This window comes from Embiotoca jacksoni, unplaced genomic scaffold (assembly GCF_022577435.1).
Source record: "Embiotoca jacksoni isolate LCO1_2020_lvr unplaced genomic scaffold, fEmbJac1.0.p SCAF_6, whole genome shotgun sequence".
NCBI lineage: Eukaryota > Metazoa > Chordata > Actinopteri > Embiotocidae > Embiotoca > Embiotoca jacksoni.
The window spans coordinates 19,078,421-19,091,518 of NW_027185414.1; the positions used below are offsets into that span (position 1 = coordinate 19,078,421).

The 13,098-nt window shown below is 40.6% G+C and overlaps 1 protein-coding gene across 1 annotated transcript; it reads left to right on the top strand.

Annotated features, from left to right (window-relative positions):
- The first annotated feature begins 1,483 nt into the window (after positions 1–1,483).
- On the top strand, positions 1,484–10,969 carry pros1 (protein S). The gene is made up of 14 exons (XM_069173367.1): positions 1,484–1,726; positions 2,288–2,445; positions 3,414–3,438; positions 3,543–3,626; positions 3,730–3,852; positions 4,454–4,579; positions 5,809–5,937; positions 6,051–6,291; positions 6,687–6,873; positions 7,070–7,234; positions 7,391–7,559; positions 8,538–8,674; positions 8,779–9,007; positions 9,857–10,969. Exons 1-14 carry the CDS (start codon positions 1,648–1,650, stop codon positions 10,042–10,044), a joined length of 2,040 nt encoding a protein of 679 aa, XP_069029468.1. The 5' UTR covers positions 1,484–1,647; the 3' UTR covers positions 10,045–10,969.
- The last annotated feature ends 2,129 nt before the right edge of the window (positions 10,970–13,098 follow it).

The window sequence follows — 13,098 nt, forward strand, 5'->3', positions numbered from 1 at the left end:
CCAACACACAAAACAATTAAAATCATTGGTGTCTTTCCTGAACACAACTATTAAGTATCCCCAGTGCTGGTGAGAAAAGTAAGTGAACCCTTGAATTTAATAACTGATCGGGCCTCCTTTGGCGGCAGTATCCCCAAATAAGCGATGTCAGCTGCAGCCCAAATGTTCAGGAGGAGTTTTGGACCATTTCTCCCTCGCGGAGCTGCCAAAGCTCAGCTGTTGGATGTGGTTTGAACATCCCTCTTGAGGTCATTCAACAGCATCACCATTGGATTAAGATCATATCAATTGTCTAATTATTTAGCAGTTCATGAAATAACACTTTCATGTTAAGCTGGGGAATGCAGTTTTCTGGAAAAGGCAAAAAAAAAAAATCATAATCATAGATTTTGAAAGTAAAGCCTCAGAGGAAGAGTGTTAAACTGGGGGGGGGGGGGGGGGGGGATTTAATGTCTTCTTGTGGTTGCCAGTGCTGGAATAGAAACTGAGTCGGGCTTAAAATCTGAAGGTATGTTCTGGCCATCCGCATTTGTGGTCCAGCCAAGGGGAACGATTGGCCTGAAGTCTCCATCATGGGATAGATTCTCCAAAGCCTGAATACAAAGCCAAGAAAAGGTGCCCAAGTCGACCGTTCTCTCAGGCACCTCCGGTTACAATATGCTTCAAAGTTAAATGAGAGTTTTTGCACAGTGACCTTAAACACAGTTAAGGTTAAATTTAAAGTTTGCATCACAGCAACTCCTAAACAAATAACAATGTAAAAAGTAGTCAATGTTTATCCCGTGGGCCGGTGGAACATATTTTTTTTTTTTGATCTGGAATAGTTAGAGGAGTCTTGAAACATTTTTTTTTATTAAAAAATTATCTATACAATTGCTATGACTTGAAATGTGCGAAATTTAATCACACACGTGCGCTTGTAAAACATTGCCTATTTTTTATTCGGACAATATGTTTTCATCTGGAGAAGTTGAAGGAGTCTATACATATTTAAATGTAGTTAGTCACAGAATTGCTATGACTTTGAAATGTGAGAATTTTAAAATTTTGACGTAAAAGGCACATTTAACGGGAGCACGCGCAGCCATTTTTTTTTCCCCAGTTGCCTAGCAACGGCGAGACGTTTCGGGCCACTTGAACGTTGAAAACGGCCCGTGTCACTTTACCTGTGAGTTTATTTATTTATTTATTTATTTTTTTAACTTATCATTTTGAGTTTAAGACTCACTCTTACCTCTGGACTTACTGGAAACAACCAGCTCCACACAAAGTCTTCGCTTTCCAACGTGTGTGCGTGTGTGAGAGAGATCCTTTGTGCTCCGGGCCTCCTGTCGTGTATTGTGTTTTTTTTTTTTTTTTTTTTTTTTTGTAAACCTATTTTCTGCATGAGTTCAACCGCCCGCATGCACGGAAAGTAAACAATAGCGGAGCCGCGTGAGCAGCGCTCCCTAGCTGCGTCCTCTCACAGTCCTCCGTGTCCGCTCTCCTGGCTGCTCCACCACCACCACCACCACCCACCACCACCACCTCTTCTCCCTCGACGAAAACACTTTCGGGAAGAATAAAGTTTTTCCCTCTCTGACCTGCTGCTCAGCCAGTCTGGTCTTCGGAGCCAAAGCTTGGCCTGGCAGGAAGAACGGCTCGACTATGTGGAGAAAGAAGCGGGCTCTTGGGGAACCCTTCGCTTGTCTCGTGTTACTTGTGACGCTCGTCGATGCCTATCGATGTAAGTATATTTGGGGTTTTGCGGTTAACATGTTGAACCGGTGAAGTAATTATCGGAGCAGCCACTTTAAATTCTTCGCCCCACTTTGAAACGAACACACCGTCCAGTCTGGATGTGAGCGGCGAGGGACGCTTTTTTTTTTTTTTTTTTTTTTTTTTTTTTTAAAAATCACTTGTAGCATATGTGAACAGAACGAGTTCAGGGTCACCCCTTTCCGCGAAACAGTGCTTGGACAACATGAGCTGATTATTACAACAAGCAGGGCTCATTTCTGGGAAATAACAGTTTCGCAATGACTCCCTTTTTCAGGCCAATTCATAGAAGAGAAATTAGGTTGTCCATGCATGCAGGCAGCAGCCCCATGAGCAATATGTAATGAGGAAACAGAGGAGTTGAATTCCTACAGGGATCAGTCATCTTTTATTATATTGTGGCTGCATGTGCCTGGTTACGTCATGGTTTGTTCAGCTCTGATGCCTGTAAACATGCAAACAACAAAGATACTGTACCCTGTATACTGTGTCTTTACGCAGTATATTTAAATGACTGTTTCTGTCCCAGTCCTCAGCCACAACACAGCCTCCCAGTTCCTGAGCAGGCACAAGAGAGCCAACTCTCTGTTTGAGGAGAGCAAGAAGGGAAACCTGGAGAGGGAGTGCATCGAGGAGCTGTGCAACAAGGAGGAGGCCAGGGAGATCTTTGAGAACCAGCCGGAGACGGTGAGAGGGGAAACACGTCCTCAATCTTAACAGCAATTCAAACGGTGAATGAGGTGAAATGCGGATCAGGATGGTGAAGAGGAATAATTGAGCATTCAGAGATGACTTACACCGTGAAAAAGCAAGCGAGAGATCAGACAGGGCCTGCAACTAGTTATTATGTTCAATATTGATGAATCTGCTAATTATTTTCGTAATTTATTGACTGTTTGTTCGATCTATTAAAAATGTGAGAAAATAGTCAAATGTGAGAAAGCAGCAAAGTTTCCAAGAGCTCGAGATGATGTCTTCAAATGTCTGTGTAAGTTAATTGCTGGTTCTTTAAAGATAATTTAAACAGGGAGCCCAGAGGTCAGGTGGTTATGGTTCAACATGGTTCAACATGGTTCAACATGGTTCAACATGCCCTCAGCCAGCTGGACCTTTGCTGCTTCTCATTCCTCTGCTCTCTTCTTTCACATGTCCTGTCTGTCTCTAATGTAGCTATGTAATAGAGGTAAAGAAATGCCCCAAAAATAATTAAAAAACTTTTTTTTTTAATGGTTTAAAGTGCTGTCAGAGTATTGCGTAGTAGTTTCAGCTTTACACCAGGCACCTTTATGATATTCAAAGTGTTTAATTTCCTGCAGTATGCGTTACAAAAAGTGAGCCTGCATGGTTTTAGTCAAATGTCTTCCATAAGTCGCACATATAGATATATACTGTACTGTATATACTGTATATACTGTGCATTTTATATTTTATATTTTTACTGCTATTTTACTGCTATTTTACTGCTATTTTATTGCTTTATATTATTCTATTATTATCTATTGCTTCCTGTATGCTGCTGTGGCGAAAAAAATTTCCCTCGGGGAATATAACTACCGTAACTACCTACCTAACTAACATAGCAAAATTGTTGTCTTTTCAATATTATTTGTATTTAAAATTTTTTTTTAGATGACCGCCTGTTGTCTTTTTTCCAGGAATACTTCTACCCTAAATATGTTGGTAAGTTTTCAGAATTGATTTAATCTCTTTAAATGTTGTCATATCATTTGTACTTAGCATTCACTAGCCCGTTCATACCCTCAAACATTCGCTCTTTGTTGCAGCATGTCTTGGTTCCCATCGTGTCGGCATCAACAACCACAATTCAGGTTCTGCAATCCCATCAGACCTTCGCACCTGTGTGAAAGGTGAGGCCCTTTACCTGGGCTTTTTTTTTGGGGGGGGGAACACTGTTTGCACTTTAGCCTTTAAATGCTTGCAATTGACATCCTGTGTGTTGTCCAAAACCAGAGATCAGTAACCAGTGCACGCCGTTTCCCTGCTACAAGGAGGGTTCAGAGCGCTGCGTGGACGGACAGGCCTCCTTCACATGTGTGTGTAAGCCCGGCTGGAAGGGGCTGTGCTGTGAGGACGGTGAGTTCTCATTCATCGTTTGTTATTTTTATCATCTTAGTTCAGCTTTTACTTTAAAAGTCCCATATTGTACACTTTTCCATTTTTTTTTATTTCCATAAGAAGATTTTTTTGTGTGTGGTTGTAAGTACCCAAAAACCAAACCTCTTAAGCTCTTCTCTGAAGCTCTTGGCACGTTCATATCAATGATACCTTGCTCCAATTGGCTTGGTAGCACGGTGACAGAATGACTGCACAGTGTTTTCTTTTACATAAAAAGATGGACATACAGCATGAGGCCAAGGTTTTTGAAATCACAAACTTACAAAGGTCCAAATGGCACTGAATACAGGCTGTATGTGTTTCTTCTTGGACTGAGCGATTTGACCTTTTCACATAGTTTATACAGCACCTGGACCTGCTTTATAATTAAAAAAAAGAAATGGAAATCAGAATTTATGCAATATGGGAACTTTAAATAGGCGCATATCTCTGTGCCATATGTTAAACATCCTGTGTCAATACTGTGCACCTAAACGTAGACTTGATATAACTTTTGAACCTTGTGAAACGATAGAGCTGTCTGCTGATACATGTTGCTGTGTGATGTGTTGACCTACAGACATCGACGAGTGTTCAGATCCTGAGTTTCCAGCAGGATGTAACCAAAAGTGTAAGAACGTCCCCGGCAGCTTCCACTGCATGTGTGAAGATGGCTACTTCATCATTGACAACATCAACTGCGAGGGTAAGACTCAGTCTCACGTCAAATTGAGGCTGTGTGTGTGTGTGTGTGTGTGTGTGTGTGTGTGTGTGTGTGTGTGTGTCAATGGTTTATGGCCCGTATATATGAAGACATCCAGGTGTTGTACTGTCCCTATAGAAGACACACATACTCTTACAGAGGTTTGCACGGCTGAGCAAATAACTTCCTGTTTATTTATTCATATTCATGGTGGAACCTTAAGCACTTCAAAACAAAATCTCTGGTCGCCCTCTGGGTCAACACCCTTGTGTAACAGGATGTGGAGCGCTCTTGACATCTGAAAAGATGGCCCATGGTTTTTGCAGTAAACACATCAGCAGTCTCTTAACTCTGAGCCATCAGAAGCTGCTTTTTAGAAACTTGTTGTCTCATTTCAACATACTTCTACATGTCCTGTAAAATTTTGTGTGGGCACTTCATTCACTGTTTATCTGGAGTTTGTCCAATGCCCGTTGAGGTCAAAGTCTTCTCAAACATAGACCCCGTTTGGTAAATTTGCTCTCTTCCTGTTTTTATGGGCTGTGGAGATTTAAAAAGATAAATAAAAACTGTACAGATGATTTTTGCACACAGCCTGCCCATATAAATCCCTAATTAAATGTTTATGTTGAGTGATGGGTGTTGACTTTTGTCCAAAGTATACACTAGGTTGCAAGCAAACACCTTTAAATCTGTCAGAGCATTTGAGATAGCTGTGTTAAAATAATACTTGGAAGTTAAGCAGTTCATTACTCTGTTCATAAAATATCATGAAATGACCCTCATCATTTTTTTTAAGCCCAGAGTGATATCCTCAAAGTGCTTATGTTGATGGACAAATGGTATAACTCCCAGATAAGTGTATCAGTGTTTAACCTATTTATAATATCAATTTGGGATTTACTCATGGACGTTTTCTCTGAGCCTCCAAAAATATCCAGTTATTCTGCTTCTTGCTTGTTTGCTCAGCTACACGAAAGCAGTGATGTTCAGCAGCTCACTGCTTCACTGAAGCCACCAAGACAGACTTCTCATAACGGTGTTTAAATGATTTGAAAAGCGGAAGTATCACAGATTCTGTCGCATTTATTTATTTATTTCATCCATTCAACAGAATTACACTTGCAATCATCACCATATCCTTTATTTGCCTTTTTGTTCCCCCATTCAGGACTCAGACAGTTCATATTTCAAATCTTGCCCATTGTCACTTTTGTGTCTCTTTTTTTCAGACATGAATGAATGCCTCCTATATTCCAGCATCTGTGAAAAACCAGCGAAATGTGTCAACACACCGGGCATGTATGAGTGCCAGTGTCCCCGGGGATTTAAATATAACTTCACTTCAAAGACCTGCAATGGTGAGACTTCAATCCAATGTTACTCGTATGCTACAGTCTGACAGGTGACTCAAGTTAACAACATGAAACCAAAGAGCACTGCCGGTGAATTCTTCCGTCTCTGGTTGTTTCAGATGTGGATGAGTGTGAGCTGAATGTGTGCGCAGGGACCTGTATAAACACAGTGGGCAGCTATGAGTGTCACTGTGATGGTCGTCAGGGTTTTCGTCTGGCAGCAGATCAGCGATACTGCGAGAGAATCCCTGTGTGCGTCGACCTGCACGACTATAAACACCCCGAGATGCTTTACCTGGGGGAGCAGTTCGCTGGCCTTCCTGTCATCTATCTGCGCTTCCGCCTGCCCGAGAACACAAAGTAAGTGTCTATCACACACACACACACACACACACACACACACACACACTTGTAAATGAAGTGCACTTCATTTTTATTTTTTTTTTTTTTTTTATATCATAAAGATGTTTTGTGTATTTTTACATACATATACTGTGGAGGTGTGAGTGAATGCAATCACATTGGCAGACAGGCCAAGATTACAACATGTCTGTATGTATCGTGTGCACACAAATCACAACGACTTTGAAAGGGATGCTCAGGTCACGAAGCTGCTCCCTCTTTGTGCATATGATGAGATAACCAGGCAGCTTATCTGGACAATATGGGTCTCATGCATTCGTCATCACTTCCTGTACTGGCCATACTGAAAAGGGTCGTATTTGATTACTGCCTATATGTCTGTCTCCTGATAGGTTTGCAGCCGAGTTTGACTTCCGTACATTTGACCCAGAGGGAGTTGTTCTGTACGCGGAGTCCTCCCAGGACTCGTGGTTCATGTTGGGGCTGAGGGGCGGTCGTATTGAAGTCCAGTTCAAAAACCAGCACACGTTCAAAGTTACCAGCGGAGGAAAAGCCATCAATGATGGACAGTGGCATGTGGTAAGAAAGTGCTGTAGTCCAGTAATCCTCCACATACAATCAGCTTGTCTCCCTGCGGCAAACATCGAGGTCCCTCAAGTGCGAATCGATAAACTGAACTGATGGAAAGTATATTGTTCCGTGGTAACCGTGTGCTATTGTGTTTGTAAAAAGTTAGGAACATGTTCTGATAGTCCCGTTGATGTGTATTACGCAGATATCTGTGGATGAGCTGGAGAGCAGCATCAGTGTGAAGATCAGCAAGGAGGCTGTGATGAGCATCAACAGCCCCGACAGCCTCTTCACTTCAGTTAACGGCAAACTGGAGACCAAAGTCTACATCGCTGGTCTGCCGAACCGCACGGACAACGTCATCAAACCTGTAAGCTGCTTGTCTGAAGGCATTCGCACGCAACTAAATCATCTTTTTTCTTTTCACTACAGAAGAGAAATAGATACTTACAGTGTTAAATAAGTGTGTAAGAATTTATATTTGTTGGCTAAAATTCGGTATTTAAAGCATCTGTGCGTTTATCAGATCAACCCTCGACTTGACGGCTGCATCCGGGGCTGGAACCTGATGAACCAGGGGCCGTCCGGGGTGAAGGAGGTCATCCAGGAGAAGAAGAGTAAACACTGCTTTGTGTACGTGGAACGAGGGTCTTTCTTCACTGGGGAAGGACTGGCACACTTCAACATAGACTACAGTGAGTAAGTTAAGTTATACTTTATTAATCCCTGTGGGAAAATGTGATGTCTGCATTTGTTAAATCCTAACTGCTTCAGGACATTAAGCAGCCGCACTCAGTTTGTAAGGTCACGAGAGGGGTGATGCCACACGTGTACTGTATATTTAAGGTTTGGGAGGAAAGCATAACACCCAGAAGAAACATAGCAACGTAGGAAGCACGCCATTTTACACAAACGGCCAGTTGGCCCTCGTGCAACGAATACCTGCTTTACATAGTGACATTTACAGGATATGGTAGGTTCCAGTGCAGCTGTTACACCTACTCAAACTTCACCAGGAGCACCACGCTAATACTGGGTAGTTCCTCCCCTCGCTCTCAAAACGCACTCTTTTTCTTGGTGCCATGGATTCCGCAAGATGTTGTTAACATTCCTCTGAGATTCGTCTCCAAATTGACAGGATTGAACACGATTGTGTTCTTGTAGACGAGAAACAAAAACATGAGTAACACAGGTGCTGATGTTGATCAGCACTTACTTACAGAAGTTATTGCTTCCCCGTGCTCCGCGCAGGGGAACAAGAACAGTCTGAAATGTTTGATTGCCCCTCGTTATCAACAAAACTCAGACATGTTGTGGCATTCAAGCCGTGATTAAAGAGTAGTGAATTTCCTGAAGTATTACCTAAAGCCTTGCGCTGCTGATTGGATAGTTGCCTGAATAAGCCGGTGTGCAGGTGTTCTTAATAAAGTGCTCAGTGAGTGTGTGTGTGTGTGTGTGTGTGTGTGTGTGTGTTCAGTATATTTCATGAGGTTTTAGGACTATTTTAAGAGGTAAACCACGGGATTTAGAGAATATTCAAAGATATTTGCAAGAGCTGTGTAAACGTAAACCCATGTGCACTTTGAATTCAGGTTAAAAACCTGGAAATGGCTGAAGTTATTTTATTTCCAACCTGACAAAAGACATTTTATTTTGTGTGTGTTTGTAATTAGGTGATTCTGGGAGCTGGAATGTGGATATAAAGATGAATATACGTCCGTCCAGTAGCACAGGGATCCTCTTCGCTCTTGTCTCCAACAACACAGTCCCCCTGTCGGTCGCTGTGGTAACAAAGGAAGAAAACGATGCTGTGAGTTTATTTATTAGCCTTTTGAAGGAAATAAGCACGTGTGTGCCTCTGTATGTCTTCATGCATTAATGAACCTTGCCATGTTATTACCCTCCATTCTCCAGAACTTGCAAATGTTCTTGGACGGTGTCTCCGTGGCAACGCTGGACTCACTGATGTTGTGTTACCCCGACCGGCTGACAGTGCAGCTGAATGTCACTTCCACAGGAATCCAGATTTCAGCCAACTCCTCCACCGTTAGCTACATGCAGTCCGACGCCCTGCGGGAGGCACTGCAGCGCCTTAACACCACCATGCAGAACCCCGTCAGTACATATATTGGTGGGATACCAGGTTAGTAAAAGCAGAAAGTACAAAAGTAACCATATTTTTCTGATTTACATATGGTCACCAGGATAAAGCCACTGTGATTTCCTTAAATTAGAAAAGAAGGAAACCTAAATGGGATATTCTATTTATTATTCTGCTGCCACTAGTGGCTCCGTAAGGCTGCTTTTAGTTATAATACTTAGTTCAGCTTGCTAATGCGAATGTCAACATGCTGCCATTCTGATAATCACACCGTAGTTTAACTTGTTAGCGTATGCTAATAAGCACTAAACCCAAATGTACCGCTGAGGACGATGGGAATGTCATTTGTTGTGGAGGATTTTGGTCATAAACCAAATATCTGTGACCAGATGATTGTGTAAGTTTACAAATCAACGGATTATCAGATTAAATATTGAGAGGAATCTGAATGACTGTACCAAACGTCTGGGCAAGCCATCAAACAGTTCGCTAGAACCCACATGTCACCCTCATGGTGGAGCTAGAGTACAGCTTTGGGGATCTACACCGTCACTCTTATACACTGTATAATACTGGAATGTGTTGACGTTGGGATCGTTCAGTCTGGATCAAAGTAATAGTAGTGATCAAAACCATTGCAATCCGTGCAGCCATGCCTGTAGTCTGCCAAAAGGTTTGTCACGAGTTACTTTTCATGACTTTAGAAGTCTCAAACTCACATTTTTGGACTTAATCTGCTAGTTTGTTCTGTTGTGATGAATTCAAGTATTTTTACTACTTGAATTCTACTTGTCTACCTTATAATAGCCTTCCTCCTCGTGGGTTATATTTACCACCACCTCTCATTACTGTCACTCACTGACTGTCCCGCCCTCTCTCTCTCTGTTTCAGACAATGTCCCGTTCCCTGCCAACCCTGTGACGGCCTTTTACCACGGCTGCATGGACATCACCATCAACGGCCAGCAGCTAGACTTTGACGAGGCTATCAGCAAGCATAACAGCATTAAGTCCCATTCGTGTCCTCCTACATTCGCCCCTGAGAGTCACTCTGATGCACTGCACCTGCACAGGAAGTGACCTTAATTAAGAAGCACATCACAGTAAAAAGCCCTCAAATGAGGCAGCATCCCACAGGGGGCCACCTCTTGGGATATTTTGGAAAGAGAATGAAGAGAAGGAGAAGTGACAAGAAGAGGAGATAGAGGGTTGATGGTGCATTTTAAGCTTTGTCTTTTACTTTTCATCTGTAAAGTATTATTTTCTGCCTATGGAGCTTTATTTTGGGTTTTTTTTAGTGAGTCACAAGGAAAGCTGGTTCTTACCAGTGAGCGAGTCAGAAGCTGGATGACATATTTGTAGCAGTTTGTTACAATAATTTAAGTGATTTCCAAGAAAAAGAGCTGCGCTCTGTAGCACACATACCGTGTGTTGAGCAACAGATAGTTATGTTTGTGTAGAAAAATAAACAAATGGTCACTGTTGACCAGGCTGCTGAGATCACCTGCATCTTTGCCCTCCGCTGCTGAATCCTGGCACTATCTCTAAATTCTCAACCCTGGGAGATGGATGTTTGAAACTTCGGTTGTGGCTGTAAAAACCACAGAGGAGAAAGCTGAGCCTTCGGTCCTTCAATCCAAATCTGTCACATTTCCTTAAATTAAAATATGATTGACTTTATTAATCCCAGTGGGGAAATTCTGTATTCTTGTTTGAATCATCATCCGTGAGTGGAGTTCTGATTTTCTGAGTGGATGCATGGGTTTAGTATTGTTTAGAAACGGGGTTTTTATCATCTTTATTAGAGACCACTATGGGCGTCACCAAACGCGTGCACCACCCATAATGTACAACTTCTGCTGTTCTCCTGTTTCTGTCTTAATCTTCAAGGTCCTCCTGGTTGTCCTGTGGTCAGAATTCGCCTTGTATATAAAACAAGCCATCTTTAATATATAACTTAAGTGTTCAGGTTTTTGTTTGTTTTAATAAAACTGCATCAAAACAACCTCCTTTTGATACAAGTGAATTTTAACATTGTTCTTCTGCTATCTTGCTATAGCCAGAAACAAGCCACACAGGAAATAATCTTCTCAGAGACTGGGGAGGTTTTCACAGTTAGTTTTGAAAAGTATCGATGATCACAATAATGCTGCAAATTAAATCATATTGTTCAGTCTATAAAGACAATAATATTCAGTGAAAGTATTGTAGCGTGAGTGATCCAGACATTGATGTTTCATGTGTCATAAGTTCAACATAACAAAGCACACTTGAGTCTCCTGTGATCGTGTTTCCAGCGCTGCTTCTGTCCTAAATCGTTGCTGACACAACAAACTCATGTCTTCTAGTCCAAAACACTTTGACCCAGGTGTGTTTTCTCCTTCATGGAGAGATTTCTGGAGGGATCAACCAGTTTAAACTAAGCTTCCTTTCATTTTTCATTTAAAGCTTAGATTTGTTTAAAATACCCCTAAATGAAGTGAATGATGCTGTTCATAAATCAGTTATCCACTTTCAAGCGTATTTGCAACATACATCAATATAGCTTGCAAAATACATATTTTTTATGTTTTTTACTACATCAAACCATGATTTTAAACAATATTGCAACCTTTTAGACACATCACAATATATCCTACCCATACTAATTTGAGGTTTCACTTTGATTTTTTTTTTTACTGTGGAAGAGCCAAACTTCAAATCTAACAGCCCAGAAAAGAGGATGTGAGTCAAGTGAATAAGGAAACTGATTTGTAGAAAAATGAAACTCATTTCAGGATAAATGAAAGCAAAAGAAAAAATACATGGGAAAACAAATATTTGACTAAAATTTTTTGTATTATTTATGCTTTAATATAAAAACATATTTTTAATGTTGAATGTAACAACTTATATTATTGTGTATATTATTTATGTTGAGCAAGTAAATCTATAACAAAATATCATATTTTAAATATTACCAAAGCCTTGTAAGCCACCACCTGCTGCAGGGACAGCGGAGCACTTTCTCCAAAAGACTCCTCCAGCTCCGCTGTCACAAGGACAGATACAGGAGATCGTTCCTGCCCACTGCAATAAGACTGTACAATAACTCACCTCTGGCAAAATCCATCATCTAACAATAATACCGTTGTCTGTTTTTCTTGGTTGTTTAAATATAAAAAAAAAAAAAAAAACCTTTGCACTATTGTTTAGTTAGTTTTAATTTAATTTAATTATTCCATTTTATTTTATTCTATTTATTGTATATACTGTGCATTTTTATATTCAATATTTTTTTCTGTTATTTTATTGCTTTCCCATATCTATAAATGCTGCTGTAGCGAAAAAATGTCCCCTTGGGGATTAATAAAGTAACTATCTATCTATCTATCTATCTATCTATCTATCTATCTAAATATAATGCTCATACATAATGCATTAATAAGTAATTCATCAGCCTCTAAAATATTAATTATTTGCAAGTTAAAACACTATTAAAAGTGATACATAAAAATGTGCAAAGTAGGTCTCAAAAAGTGTATAATTAACTGAAATGTTTTAGAAATAAAGTCAGTGGTATTTAGGACATCTAGTCAAGTGTTTATGAGGTATTTGTATTATCCTCTTTTTTTTCATGTTCAGCTACTACTTTATACCTCTACTACTCCACTGCTTGGTAGCCGGGGCAATCAAGATTTCACACACTTAACATCTCATAAAATATGATAACATGTTTTGCATCATAATGCTGCTTAAAAGCAAATTAATCAGTTAATTAATTAATCAAGTTAATCAGTTAATGAATTGAAACCGCGACAGGCCGCTGTCAGTAAGTTTTACTTGAGATACTTGAAATCAGATTTGTTTTACTAAGATTTCAAATGCCAGACTTTTGCTTTTATTTATCTATTTATTAGTTTGTTAGTATACTATAACGACTGTTGGACATTTTTACGTCAAGTACAAGTATTCCATCTAAAAACTGCATTTACTTGAATAAAACACCCAAAACATGGTGAAAGCATGGTTAAAGTTTTTTTTTTTTTTTTTTTTTTGTTCCTCACGCACTCACTCGCACATCCACCCACTGGGGGGAGGAGGAGGAGGAGGAGGAGGGAAGGAGGAGGAGGGAGGGATGAAAAGGAGTGTGGA